Below are 15,136 nucleotides of genomic sequence, written 5' to 3'. Positions count from 1 at the left end.
TTTAGTACCCTACTTGAGCTAGCTAGCTATAGCTAACAGTCAATGGTCATCTATGGGTGGCAAATAAGTCAATCTTACAGGGGGAAAAAGATGCAAAGCGTCAAAAAAGCCCACGAGTGACCTGGCATTTTGTATACATATGCAAACAAGAACAGGATGGACAATAAAGAAAACTTCCATGGAGTCTTGAATTTCCTTTTCATTTTTTTCTCTCTCCAATAAAGCACTAACCGTGAAGTACATATCTGTTATTTAATGATACGAACTACAAGCAGTACAAAAACAGGGATAACTTTTCTACCTTCTCTGTCTGAGCTCAATTGAAGCCGGCCATTAGTAAAGGTCTTCAATGCCAGTTAACAAAAGCAGGCATTATTTGAAAACCCCATCGTGACAGTACAGCAGTGGAATACCAAAAGGCTGATACATGACATGTTCCTATCCAAAAAGAAAAAAGAAGAAGAAGATGAAGAAGAAGAAGAAGATATGATGATCAGATCAAACTCATGAATGATGAAAGGTGCAAAGTTTCCTTTCTGTTTTCTTTTCTTTTGTAATTTGTTCTTTACATATAATAATGCAGCTTGGGTTAGCTTCGTGACACTGAAAATAGTTTGAACTCTTTTGTAACCTAGTAAATTGTGAAAGTTTAACAATCTAAGGTAAATTTATACTTCGATCTGAACCTGAGACCTAGTATATACATACCAAACTACTTGGGACTTTAAAGTTATCCAAAAACCATTGAGTCACCTCCCATAATGGAGGTATTCATTCAGAAATACTTGTAACAAGAAGAGTATGCATGATCACTCAAAACAGGAACAGTAAGGGCGGTGCGTTTAATACGAATAGCAGACTTCATTGAAACCTTGTACAATGCTCCGGGGAAAGTAGTCACTTTCTACTTAATATTTGTATGCATGTTGCTGAAACCTTTGCCCTTAATCAAAATATCAATATACAGTCGGTCATGATCTGACACGTAATTATACTAATGCATTGCTCAAAGGTTCAGAATCAATGATGCTTTTAAATCTTTAGGCATGAAAGGTGAGAGTTTCCAGAAAGTCCAACAATGAATTGATTTTGATCCACACTATAAGCTGGCATTGAAGACCTCTCATCCTTTTGTTGTCATGTGCTAAAGAATGTCAAAGAAAATAAAGCAAAGACAACATAAAACAAAACAAGATAACCAAAAGCACTAAAATGCTAAAAAATATCTCTCTCTCAGAAGAAACCTATGATGGCGTACGTCTCTGTTCCAATATATATGCGCAATGGAACTGACAGTAATTAATGTGATATATCCAAGAAGTTCAATGGGGAAAAGGGGAAAAAAAAAAAAAAACAGAATGAGATAAACTAATTCCTCTGATTAATAAATCAAAGCATGGAAAATCCAAAGGCAGAAGAACTGCCATTGTTTGCTCGACCTGAAACAGTGATAAATTGTGAACATTGTTTTCCACGCTTTGATAGTTTGCAGATCCAGGCAGATGATTCTTACAGTCAAGCGTGATGGTTTGCAACGTTTTCCTCCATAAAGCAGTAAAATCTAATAGAAAATAAAGAATTTCTTTCTACACAAAAACTGGTGAGCACTGCAAGTGCAGAAGATATTGCTAACCAGTGGAAACTTTGTTGCACCCGAAGATAATGCTCCAGAGAAGTGACTCTCCATAGGACTGTACGTGCCATTGCTTTGAGAACATTAAACCTTACAAATAAGAGCTGGTTTCTTCAGTTTCATCCGCGCTGAAGCTAGTTGGAATCCCCATGACAGATCTAGTTGATATTTGCAATGCAGTCCAAAAATAATTAGCTATGGAGCCCCAAAATTAAAAATTAAAAGGAAAGAAGCGTGTAAAGATTATATACAATGAGCACTTCAATTCCCTAGAAAGACAACAGATAATGAATAAGGAAGAAAAGAAATTCACTTGAAAAAAAAAAAAAAACCCACAACTAATCTTTGATTGGGAGGTCAATTTTCTAGAATTTCTGTCGGCGTTCAATTTTCAGTCATGTAGCCGGGCAAAAGCTTAAATTAAGTGGCAAGTCAGCATCCTAATCACCTTTCATTTTCAGAATTCCGTTCTCTACTGAAACGGACAAGCATAATGTGATAAAATACTAGGATATGCCTCCCAAGATGTACAAAATTTCCAAGTCAAAGCCTAGCTAGTAGACTATTTAGACAGATATTACAAGAACATTGGCAATTTAGAGAGACTTCAAATAGTAGGGTAAGATTCCACATTCAAACTTGCCCCAACGTGACAGGTTTAGGACTTTAAATTACAAATATTATGGTTGCAGTTAAGTCCTGTCATTTAAAGGCAATACCATTCTCTACCTCATGCAGCTCCGCCCCCACCTTTCCAAACCACAAAAAAAAAAAAAAAAAAAAAAAGGATCTTTGATTTGTATAAATTATGATATCTTTACCGGTACAGTAGATAAGGCACTGATGTAATTGCACCAAGAAAGTAAACCAAAAAACCATTATAAATACCCCATCTGATTCAGTGATATAGGATTGTCAAAAAAGAATACCTTCCCATCAACCTATCTACACGTTGAATTCAAAACTAAATCACTATTGTAAATAGAATAAGAGATTGGAGTTTTTTAATTTCTTTAAAATGGGGTATAGAAATTATTCCAAGACATTGATACATTATATCAATAGCCAAAGAAAAAACCAAAATTTTTCAAATCAAGGCACTGATTTTTTTTGGTAAAAGCTAGGGCATGAGTTGATATAGAGGAAGAGGAATGTGCAAGTCACATGCCACTTGGCTTTGGCTCAAGAAGCAAGGGATAGAATGCAATGGGTTACTGGTTCAAGTCTTAGAGAGAGAGAAAGAGAGAGAAAGAGAGCAATCATAAGAAAAAATTTATACCAACCCTTTGCCCTGATATTTCCATGTCGGCATTCCAGTTAATGATGCTCTTTTCACATAGTCCGGCTTAGGAAGATCAGGTCTGACTCGTTTTTCAACCTTCAATATTAAAGGGGGCATCAATAGCAAGGCAAAACACTGCAAGTCACACACCCCTGCATGTACATACATACTGATGTGCACAAAAATATTATTTCCACGATGCATGTATTTATTAATGTATCATAATGTCATTAAAAACTGGCCTAAGGTCAAACTCACTGTCATTTCATTTGATGGATGCTTTATTAATTTAACTTGGTTGCCATATTCTTCTATACCCTTCCATTTTTCATTGTCTTTCTTCTTCTGCACATATTCACGAAAACAATAGAATCTCAAGCAAAGAACTTTCAATCAATAAAAGAGTTTTTAGATAATATAGCAAATCAGTTGTAAAGTCTAAACTAAAAGGTTGACCTTTTTCATCCTCGTGGATGGCCTTCTCTCTTCTTTATCTGCAGACTTGCAGAGGTTGTGTATTAGAATTGAAGGCTTCAATTCAAAATTTTCACTCCTTTTGATGACGTTGGGGCTGACATCATCATAATCATGCAACTTGCTTCCAATTTTCCCATCATAGTGACCATGGCCGTTAGTGACAGAGTCAATCCCCGACCCTTCAGCACCACAGTTGCCACTCATTCTTTGTTTCCTCTTGCTATTGTAAGCAATTTTTTCTCTGGGAGAATCTTCATAGAAATCCAAAAAAGAGTTCCGCTTAGAGAAAGGTTTGGTATGGTTGAGAACAGTTAAATTCTGTTTTAATTGGTGCTGAGATATCTTATCCTGATAATCAGAGCCATGCACACTACTACAATATGCCCCTTCCACACATAAATCCTGTGAACTCAACTTGGAATTATACACCTCATATCTCTGAAAGGGCAGGAAAAGAGAACAATTACACAAAAGTCACTAAAACTTTTATAGAAGAAAACACTAATACGAACGGCATGGAGTGCAAGTCCTGCCAACATTGATGCAAAGCCTTCACAAGAGAATTTATTGAGCTTCCATGATTCTGAGTATAAAAGAAATTTCTCCAGTAAAGCAAATGTGCAGGTGTGAGCTCTGGTGTCGAGCTTTTAAACATCCAAACTTTTAATAAATACAGCAATTGCTCTGTTCCTGTGCACGGGAGGTGTCGTGGTGCAGTCCGGAGTAGCCTCCCATGAGCTTCCACTAACACCTCTACCACAAGGCTGGGGGTGCACATGAGGCCACTCATCACCTCCACTGCGCAAGAGGAGGGAGGCACCCTGGCACCTCCTGTGGTGCCAGGAGGTGGCAGAGGAATCCCTCCCCATGCTCTTTCCTTATTTTTTGAAGTTGTTTCCAAGTGAATACATCAGATGGCACATCTGTCCACATCTGCATTTCTGTCACTTATTTATCAAATTAAAAACTCAAATCTCAAAGTCAAAAAGAATAAAGTACAAGTAACCCGATTTCTTAATTTTCTAAAAGCATAACCCAAAATTTCCAACTTTACATTAATTTCATCTAATCCGTTCCTTGTCATAATGAGTTTATGTGATTGGTTTACAAACCTACAAGCTCTTCCAGTCCCATCCTTTCAACCCTTCCATCACGCTCATCATACAAAAAGTATAATGTGAAAAAACAGATTTCAACTTACTAGATTGAGGCAGAACTTAACAAAAAATAATAAAAAAGTATACTTACATTGCTGAGACTAGGCTGCCTTTCCAGTCCAGAAATATCAGGAGAATGGGAAAGATGGGAAAGAGCAGAATTCCCAACATAGGATGGTTCTGCAAAAACACATAAAATGAGACAAAAGACTCAAACCCATTGTAGATAGAAGTTTTACTGGGAAAATTGCAAAAACAAGCCATCTCTGCAATTTAAACCAAACCAAACGCAAAGTAATGCATGTAGATAGATAGATAAATATATATATATATCTATGTACATTTTTATCACCAATAAAATTGCAACCATAATTTGATAATTTAACAACTTCAGATTATCAAAAACAACCTCACTCCACAACCTCTTCCACCTTCATAATCTGTGTGTGTGTGCGTATGTGTGGGATGGGAATGAACCTTAATATAAAAATTTTAAAAGGGAAAAAATCAAGGGAGAGAAGAAACAGCAACCTCGTAAAATAATGCATCATGGCAGTACCAATGAAAAGGCGAATATTTGTAATGGGTATTTCTTAAGAATAAAAGAGAAGGTTGGGTTTTTCCTCTTTATTTTAAGTTTGAAATTTCAATTATAAATTCTCCCACACACTAATGTCAAGCTGAACATGCCACAGGTACGTGCTAGACAATGTCTCCAAATGCTTTAAAAAGAAGCAAGCAAGAAACTGTCAGAATGGAAACCACCAGATAAACTTTAACAATCAAAGTCAAATATATGCAACTTATCACCAATAGCAGCAACTCAAACAGTAGTACACTAGTACGTACATCTCCCAAGTACATAATGACCATCTACACAAATATCAAACCATTGATAACTCCATCCCCATCAATGAAATAAATAACAGAAACGTTTTGCAAGATTGCATTAAATAGTCCAGCGAGACACATACCTACCAGAATGTTTTTCAACCATGTGTCTATGCATTTTGGGGGAAGAAAATAAATAAAACAAAGCTGTGACAACTTCAGTCCAAGAAAATAATTCGGATACTTAGAAATCCATATTACAGCTTCTATATATGTTGTTTTCCTTTAACCTCTCTCTCCTGGAAAAATTTGAAATTCCATCCACATGCAAGAGATTCATTTCAATCTTATGGAAACCACAGAGTATCTAAATCACCCAAGTCCAAAACCATCGCACCATCTACATTTTAATGCAAATGTATACAAACCCATTATATATTTATTTTATAAATTATCTATATCCTGTTCACAAAAGAAAAAAAATATTTGTTGGACTTGGCTTGAGCTAGTTATGCTTGCCTAATTATCATTTGCCTACAGACAAAAACTACATTGAATTGAAATTAGAAAAAAATACCAATAATCTTTTCCCAGGCACACGAAAGAAATTATGAAAACTGCAAAAGAACTAAAAAATTAAGAAGCAAGATCTAACAACATTAAGAAATTCTACTCTTACAGGATCAGTTGCCTAAAAACTTCATTAGGAGCTTTTTTCTCATACAGAAATACATGCATCACAACTTACCACAAATTGGATTCCGAATTGGAGACTCAAATGCACCAGGAGGAACTGGGTGAAATTCCACACCAAGTGGTGGACCATCCTCTCGATAACGACCCCCCAGTTGCATCTTAACAGCAGTGATAGAAGCATTTTCAATTTCACCCTTCACTTTTAAGTATCCCGATGGCTTATATCCCTTGATTTTTGCACTATTTGTATTTATAGGTGTAATGATGCCATTGTGTGTTAGGCATCTAGAATTTTCCCTATCATCTGGATCCTCAGCGAGGGAAAACAACCTGTCTTGTGAAGATGAGCTACTTTCTGAAGATGTATTGTCTGTGCAACTTTCAGTTCCTGTATAATGACTCCTATTGTCATAGGTGAAACCTGCAGCCCGATAATCATTGCGATAGAGCCTTCGACTTTCAACTTCCCTAGGATCAACGTTCCTGTAATCACCATGTTTTGTGCTACCGCATGAATCCTGTCCAAGCCCGCTGCCGCGATCCTGAACAACACCACTCGAATGATCTTGTCGTCCACTAGGACAAGCTTCATCTCTCAAAGATTTTTTGTCTTTTAACCTCCTGTGACAAAACCATCCAGATATTTGCTTTTCTGTCAATCCTATCTGCTCTGAAAGCTGGGACTTCATTTCTTCTGTAGGATACTTGTGCTCTAAGAGAAATTAAAGAAATCTCCTTTTAGAAAAATAAATGTCTAGACACTAAGCCAGAATGAGATAAGATATGACAAGAGAAGTGGCGTACCATTATAAAATTTTTCCAGAGCCATAACCTGGGCAGGTGTCTTGAGCCTTCTTTTCTTATCTTTCTCCGAAGAAACTTTATACTCTTCAGAGTGCACTCCACTTGATTCTAACCATGAATGGAAGAGTAATAAAGAAACCTTAGTAATGAGGAAATTACCATTATATCTAAAGAGTATTTGATGGGTGCAAAAAAGATTGCAGCAACTTAAGTGCTTTCCATGGGACATAGGCCCTTAGTCTTAATTAAACATACAAGTTATTCCAGGAAACTTCATCACTTTCTACAATGACATATAAAATGATTTCAGAACAAGAAAACAGCATCCAATCTTTTCCCCTCTGCTCACCAATAACATAGTGAAGTTTACCTATGGAACTGGAAGAACAACAAATTAAATGTTTTATCAAAAACTCTTGATCCTAATGCCAAAAAATGTTTAATATGTATACCAAAATGTAAGAATAGACAGCACATTTGGTGATATTTGTAGAATTGTCTTTCACAGTGCTTACCATTGTGGTTACATTAATTTATTTTCCATCTTATCATTTGTTATATTGCATTATGCTTACATTTCTTGCGCTTGCACAATTATGTCTGCTTCCAGAACTGTAGGTTATACCGGCCACACTTAGCTCACTCTTCCATAACTCAAGCAGGAAACCAGGTTCCTCATTTCTGTACAAGGCTTCCTAACTCCATACAAATCTTCAATAGGATCATTCCATAAAATTCTTTTTATGATTGTCATCGTGAAACAATTTGACAATTAAAATCAAACATTCGACAGGACTGTATCTACTGCCTTCATGAGATAATTCAATTGCGTGAACTTTACTAACTTAAGTGGAAAGATAAATACCCATCTTAAAATAATCATGCAAGCTCCATTAATATCTCATGTAAAGGACGAGAAAAAAAATAAAGCCCAATTTGATTCCAAGAAAATATAGGAAATGAAAGACACGAAAATCCTGAAGATCAAAACTCGCTGTCAATAGGACCAAAGAGGACAGAAAGAAAAAAAGGACATTCTGGGAACTATCTCCACCATTACAACAGCTTTTCTGTTCATGCAAAGAGTTCAATATCCCAGAATTCAATTACATATTCTAAAGCAAGAAATCCGGAGCAATTCACAAGAATTAAACAGAAAATGAGATCCCAAAGAACCCAAAAAGCTTGTATGAGTTGAGATTGAGAAAATAGAACAAGCTACCTTCCATGTCGAATGAAATCCTAGCGATTCCTTCTATCTCTCTAGGAGTTCTAGATTCTGTAAATTCAAAAAGAGAAACCCATTAGGCCAAGAAGCTCGAAGCCAAGAAAAATGCAAACTTTTGTTTACATGTAATCCATGCTGATGAGAGGGAGAGCGTTTTTCTGAAAGTGGGAAGGGAGAGGGAATTCTATGATTTCATTTGCTGGTTCCAATCAAGTTCTCTTGGGCTTACGTTCTCTGTATTACTGTTTTTAGTTTGTTTGGGCTCTTTAAACGATGTTTTCCTTCCCATTTCATTATTTTTCCTTGTCCCCTTTTTCTTTAGATTAAAAAAAAAAAAAAACGAATAAACGAGAAAAGGAGCGTAGAAAAATAAGGGCGTAATTTAGGTGAGTTGAAGTTAAATAGAAAATGGTCATGTGCTTTTCTCTTTCTTTCTTTCTTTCTTTATTATTATTATTTTTTGTCCTAGGAAACTTTACTCCATTTATTCATCAGATAAAAATTATAACCACGAATGGATATAAAAGAAATTCTCAAATCACAAGTCAATTGTTATGTTTGGAGCTTTATCATTACACAAAATTCTTTTATGATTGGTATGGTCTTAACTACTGTTGTAACTCTTTACAAACAAAATGACTAAGAAACAATACTCAATTTAAAATAGAGATTCATACCCCACCTTCCAAATGAGGATGTGACTTTATTACTTAACTAAATAAAAAGAAATAACAATGAAAGTATAAAGATGGATATGAAAAAGACGAATTACAGTCTAAATCTACTTCGGTAAACTTCGAAATCAGCCATAAAAATCAAATCTAAACGATCTGATGATGAGAGTAGCTGCTGGAATGGGTGATCCGATGATATGCCATTATCTTCCTAGTGATCGGCCTATAAAGCATATTGTGCTACTCATGCTTCACAAGAAATATTGGAGGATTGTAAATCTATTTTTTCGACCTTGAAAGAAATAAAATAAATTAAGAAAAAAAAAGAGAAATGAAGGAAGGAGAGGGAGAAAAGATGGAGGGAATGAGAGGGGGAAATGACAAAAAAAGAGAGATAGAGAATGGATGGAATGAGAGGGGGAATGAGAGATGAGTCCTCCAAGGATTTGAAAGATTTCTAAAAAAATAATTGAAAGAGAGAGATAGCACTAGGGTTTGAGAGGGAGAGTTTCACACTCCCGCGCACCTCGATAAATTATTATGTGCTTTTCATTTGAGTAATAAACATTTGATAATTTTTTTGGTAAATATCTTCATATAATTTCTATATTCATATATCAATATTTTTTTTATTTATATTTAATATGTTATTATTATAAAAGTAAAGATAATACTAAAAAACATAATAAATACAAAATTATTTAAACTCATAAATCGAGTTGAATTTTATTCGAGTTGTTTCGTAATTGCCAATTAATAATCATTTTGTATTTAATAACAAATCATTTGATGAATGAATCAACTAAGAATTTTGTTACATCTAATTATTTTTACATATTTTTTATATATTTCACTGATGTGATTGACTAAAATATTTATTTTATATTAAAAAATAACGTAATCAATCACATTAATTAAATATATAAAAAATATAGAAAAGTAATTGCAAGTAAATTTTTTGATCAAGTAAATTCAAGTTTGATATAATCGATGTCGATTTCGAGGAGAGTTATTCATTTACAACACTAATGAAAAGAGAATGGATTGCTACTTTATTTGATTGAATTAGTTTTCCTTTTTAAATTACCAAAATGTATGAATAGATCTATTTGGCACTATATTAATAGTCGGATTTTAAAGGATAGAAAGTATATATTAATGTAATTTCCTTTTTAATTTATTGCAAAATCAGTAACTTTCTTATTTAGCACATTTGTAGCATATTATTTCTTTGTCAATGATAAACGTTTCAACTATGATAATTAATTCATGATTTCTTCCCCTTCTTTTATTTGTATGAGTTAAGGATGTAATTGTTATGAATTGGAAATTACGATTCTGCCCTCTCTTTTGCTATCAAAATAGGACATATCAATTAAAATATAACTCTAAGGTGTATAAAGTTTGATAGTTTGAGAGTATTAAATATATATTGTTAGGTACAGTTTTAAATAGATAAGTTATAAGGTACAAGTCTTTTGTACAAAAGTGAGTCACGCTAAAAAAAAGAATGTATTTTTTATTAAATTAAATTGCGTGGAACTTTTTTATTTAGAATTTGTATAAATTATTACTATTTTTTAAATGAATTGTGTCACATCATCAAGTCGTTTGGGTTCAAGTACGTCCTTTCAATCCAAAATTGACATAATAATTTTGTAGGTTGACCCTACACACCTATTTAGTTATGAATCGGATGGGTTGGCTCTACACACAAGACCTGTTTGATAAAAAAGGTCAAACTAAAATAAAATCTTGGAATAAAAATATAAATTGAACAATTAAGATTTTGATTAAGGCTCAATTGGAGGTTGTACTATCACATATGAATTTGCAAAGTCTCACCTTTTGTGGTGTAGTTTCTTTTAATTTGAAATGCAACTAGATAGTCAAACTAGTAAACTAGATTGTGTATATAATCGTGTCAAATTCAGGTTCACCTTAATTGATTTGAACATGATTATATATTGATTTCAACTCTACCCTATTTTCTATGTTGAGTAGTTGATCACGTACATAAAGGTTGTATCGAACAACATATATATTTTGATAAATCACGAGTTTTTCTTTATAAAAATAGATAAATGATAAACATTAAAAAAAAAAAAAAAAAAAAGTGACTTGTATTCATTTCTAGAATTACTTGCATTTCTCTTGTATAAGCTAGAAAACCGTGGAAAAAAAACTCATTGAGCAAGATGATGACTTGTTGAGCAGGATGCATTGAAGGCAGATGACTTCTTGAGCAAGATCGATGATGTCAAAAGGAGTTGTTCCTGCCAGCATTAGACACAACACTCTGATAAATGGTAAAGTAAAAGAAGAGAATATATATGGACAAAGCTTTTGTTTCACGAAGAATATAGAATGAAAGAAGCTGAACTGATATTGAGAAAGATGATTGAGAAAGGCGTAATTCTCATAGATCCAACCACATACACCTTCGAGCCCGGACAACTTGAAGGCGACGCTTCAGTTCCATGATGAAAAGCTGCAAAGGGGGTTTGTTCCATATGATGAATTCTAACTCTGTGTGTTTTTAGTGGCATTGTGACAAACTGTGTTCTTTTGGCTTCTTGCCAGAGATATAGTGAAGATGGGATATGTTCTACTTTTAATTCTTTACTACAAAATGCATGGTACTTTGATCTATATAATTGAAAATCTTGTGATTATTTTACTCTTCTTTTTAAGTAATGGTGAAAGAACAGTCCAGTGAAAATAAAAAAGCAGAGATTGGAATTCATGGAAATGGACAAAATTTAACTTCTTAGAGCATTCACATTGGTTTAGGCATATGCATATGCAAAATCATATCTTTTGAAGATCCAATTTGCCATACAAGCAAAACTTCCACATTGGCTTATGCAAATTTGAGACAAAATAATAATAAAATATTATCATTTTATTTTATTTTTTTGCTTTTTTTTTAATAGGGTTTGATCTTCAAATATGTAAAATATTTAAGTAAAATATTTTTTGGGGAGTGAATGAGTAAAATATGTAGTAAAATATTTAAAGGTAAAATATGTAGAAAGAGAGTGGGAGGAGAGAAAAAGAATTAATAAAATATGTTTTGGAGAGTGAATAGTAGATCTTTAAACATGTAAAGGTACTGTTCATAGCTATGCAAATATTTGAAGATGCATAATCCAATGTAGATGATTTTAGGCTCATGTTATGCAAATATGACTTTGCATATGCATATGCATAGACCAATGTGAATGCTCTTATGATTAAGATCAGGTTCTTTATTTGAATTAACTAATGGATAAGCCCTGTTCATGATTGTTTTCAGAGGTGAGGACTTTGAACTAATGAAGTTTATATACATCCATGTGTTTGTCCTGCAGAGAGTTTTGAATCAAGGATTTCAAGAGTTTAACCACTTTGTTTTGCAATCTAAAATATAGCAGCTGTTGCCATATATTAGATTGCACTGATTTTGGCCCTTCAAAAGCCATAGACTATCTGATATAGGTGTTCTTTCATCCACCTTTTCCTTTGCAGGCCACATCCTGCATGATCAGTACTATATATCCAATGTTTTTAGGCTTAAAAGTGGCATTCACATGCATGGTTATGGTTTGTACACGCTCTTGGTTTGAACTTCCCAATTTTCACTGCTGTATTTGTTTAGGAAATTAACTCTCTACTTTTGGTTTCATCTCTTCTGCACAATGCCAACTTCAAACGGGAAGGTTCTCAGCCTTTTGCCTCTGTGTAGACACTATGAAATTCATATCCATGTTTCCGAAAAAGGAGTTTTGCATGCAGTAGTCGTTTGAATATTATCTGTTGCAAGCCCTCCTCAGCCACTCCTGGTTTGGAATCAGCTCCTGAAGATATATGATCATGAGTATTCAAGACAAGATGAAAAGTCGTGATTATTGCCGAGTCCTCTCCACTTTTTTTCAGATCAGAGAGCGGCAACAGCCTGGAATTGTCGTCCATTAACAAGGAAGCAAAGCTTTGGCAGGACTGCAAGGCCACCCAATCTAGAAAGATGGGCTAAGAGTGGTTGTGCAATTATGTTGTTGGGCCATAAGATCACATCATTAATTGGGCTTTTGTTTGAAATGGCTTTATTAGGCGGACAGATTTTGAACTCTTGAATGTTGATGTTCTTCCCTTTTTGCATCAGCATTATATAAATATATATACATATATATATATATAAACACACTATGTCGGAGTAACATGTAAAGTATATTTGCTTAGTTGGGTGAGACAAGATTTTTAATAAAAAAAATATGATTTAAAAAAATAATTAATGCATAATTTAATGCATAAAAAAAGTAAATTTTAGGAAATATCTTTAGATAATGATAAGTTAGTGAAGTATAATATTTTTTAATTTGTATATTCTAGCCAGATGTCACAATGGCTAATCTATGCATGTAATTAAATTATATTTTAGTTTAAAATCAAATATACAACATTATATATATACTTGTATTTTTCCCGTCTTCTTAATCTAGTCTGTTTGTTTTTCTTTTTGTTTTTGTTTTTTTTTTAACAAATATAAATGGATACTATGTAGAGATAAAAGGTTACAAAGTAGAAAAATTGTTTACTAACATGTAAGTAATTTTGTTTTTTCCTTTTTTTCTTTTTATAATTTTCTTTTAGAATATGGGAACTTTTGTAGTAATATCATTAGCTAGCAAAGCTTTTTCTTGAGTTTAGAAGTTGTTGTACTCTTGCATGGCACAATTTTTTGACAAGCTAAATAAGAAAATCGTGAAACCTGATGGCCCAAAAGAAATAGAGAGAAGGTTTCCAGCTAATAGAGAGAGAGAGAGAGAGAGAGAGAGAGAGAGAGAGAGAGAGAGAGAGAGAGAGAGAGAGAGAGAGAGAGAGAGAGATGTTAGAGTAGAGTTTTCATTGGTTTAAAAGCAAAACAATTCAGGGGAAAAAAAGTAACTACACAATAAAAAAAAAAAAATTACTATTCATTACTATTCATATAGGATAGACACTTATTAATATATAATAGATATATATATATCTTTCTATAATAATAAGCATCTATCCCATTGCTACAAGAATGAACAGTAAATTCTCATTCCGTTTTCATTTCTGTGTATTATTTTTTACACTACTCTGTTTATAGTCTATACAAAACACAACGACGCTGAGGAAAAGAGAGATGTGACATTGAGGGTGGTGCACACGATGGTGGAAACATTGGGTCCTTAGAGTGACAATGGTTACACATGGCGGCTGGGCAGCGGGAGAGACCAAACCTTAGATGAGAGGTTGTCCATGGCATCAGCTTCCTTGCATTGGTTCTTCACTTCAAATTTGAGTGGTGCTATGTGCTTTTCAGTTTTGGATGGCTAAGGAAACCGATGTGGGCTGGCTTGATGGAGATCCATGGTGGGAAAGTAAAACTTTTGCTCTGTTTTTAAATGAGAAAACAAAGTTGACGCCATGCATTAAAACTGTGGGATGGAGACTCACGGTGGTTCCATCATGGCTTCGCGGCTAGGTGGAAGTTGTAGTGCATGGCGTGAAGTCCTTGATGTGAGAGGATCCTTCGGTGAAGTCATGATGGAACCACCAACAGTTCCAACAACCATCGCTAACTTAGGGATGGGGGAGTTTCTGCTCACCAATGGTAGGGTTGAGAGTGCGGGGAAGAACTGAGTTTGAACTCCCAACAACTATTGCTAACTTGCAAAGGGGGAGGAATCGAAAATAAAATGGAGAGGAAGAAGGAACGTAGAAGACGGCGTGCAGGAGAAAGAAAAGAAGAGATGAAGAGGCCTAAGGGCTGGACCAAACGACGTCATTTGGGAGGATTTAGTGGGCTGGGTTGAAGGCTCATGGGTTGGGCTGGGCCCAAAAGAAAAATAAAATACACTCAAACAGGCCCAGTCCGAAAAGAAAGAGTTCAACAAAAGAAAAATGTACAATAAAAAAATAAGAGCCAAATAAAAATACTACAACTCAATATTAATAAAATAAACAGAACTGCTATAGGTACTCGTTGCGGAATCGCTAACGTGGCTTAAGCCGATATATTATTAAAAAAAAAAAAACAGAAATCGATTACGCCGTGGGAAACCCATTTCAAACCCAGAATCGGTAGAAACCCATTTCAGCTCCCAGAATTGGTAGAAAACGAAGGCGACCGCACAAACCAGTTCTCCTGCCCAGCAACCACACTCCTGTCGTCGTCGAATCCGAAGCCACTACATTGTGCAGGTAGTGTTTATTCTTCCTCTTCTTTTGAATTTCTTTAAATCCCAGTAGATTTTCGTATAAACGCTTTTGAATGTTGGGTCTTCTATCAGATTTGTTCCTCCTCCCCTCAAGATCGGCATTTCCTTTCCCCATCCGCCTCTA

General features: G+C 34.6%; 1 protein-coding gene across 7 annotated transcripts; it reads right to left on the bottom strand.

Annotated features, from left to right (window-relative positions):
• Positions 1-100: 100 nt before the first annotated feature.
• Positions 101-8,363, bottom strand: LOC122294495 (homeobox-DDT domain protein RLT1-like). 7 transcript variants are annotated; one of them, XR_006237656.1, is made up of 9 exons: positions 8,103-8,362; positions 6,881-6,988; positions 6,129-6,788; positions 4,641-4,729; positions 3,372-3,830; positions 3,174-3,260; positions 2,917-3,011; positions 1,634-1,791; positions 101-438 (listed from the first exon to the last, which is right to left on the bottom strand). XR_006237656.1 is itself a non-coding variant. In XM_043103273.1 (9 exons), exons 2-9 carry the CDS (start codon positions 8,107-8,109, stop codon positions 1,725-1,727), a joined length of 1,572 nt encoding a protein of 523 aa, XP_042959207.1. In that variant the 5' UTR covers positions 8,110-8,159; positions 8,232-8,342; the 3' UTR covers positions 1,360-1,724. The 7 variants fall into 7 exon arrangements, 4 of the variants coding, with proteins under 4 accessions (XP_042959207.1, XP_042959209.1, XP_042959210.1 ...); XM_043103273.1 differs by lacking the exon at positions 101-438 and having other exon boundaries at positions 1,360-1,791; positions 8,103-8,159; positions 8,232-8,342; XM_043103275.1 differs by lacking the exon at positions 101-438 and having other exon boundaries at positions 1,360-1,791; positions 2,913-3,011; positions 8,103-8,363.
• Between the last annotated feature and the right edge of the window lie 6,773 nt (positions 8,364-15,136).

Source organism: Carya illinoinensis, chromosome 14 (genome assembly GCF_018687715.1).
Source record: "Carya illinoinensis cultivar Pawnee chromosome 14, C.illinoinensisPawnee_v1, whole genome shotgun sequence".
Lineage (NCBI taxonomy): Eukaryota > Viridiplantae > Streptophyta > Magnoliopsida > Fagales > Juglandaceae > Carya > Carya illinoinensis.
This window is presented reverse-complemented; position numbering and strand designations above follow the sequence as displayed.

Bases quoted from the DNA above. Each gene is read 5' to 3' on its own strand.
- LOC122294495 (XM_043103273.1), bottom strand. The intron at 4,730-6,128 runs GTAAGTTGTGAT...GTGTTTTTGCAG, and splicing joins AATTCGGAATCCAATTTGTG to AACCATCCTATGTTGGGAAT. The intron at 3,012-3,173 runs GTGAGTTTGACC...TTAATATTGAAG, and splicing joins ATCCATCAAATGAAATGACA to GTTGAAAAACGAGTCAGACC.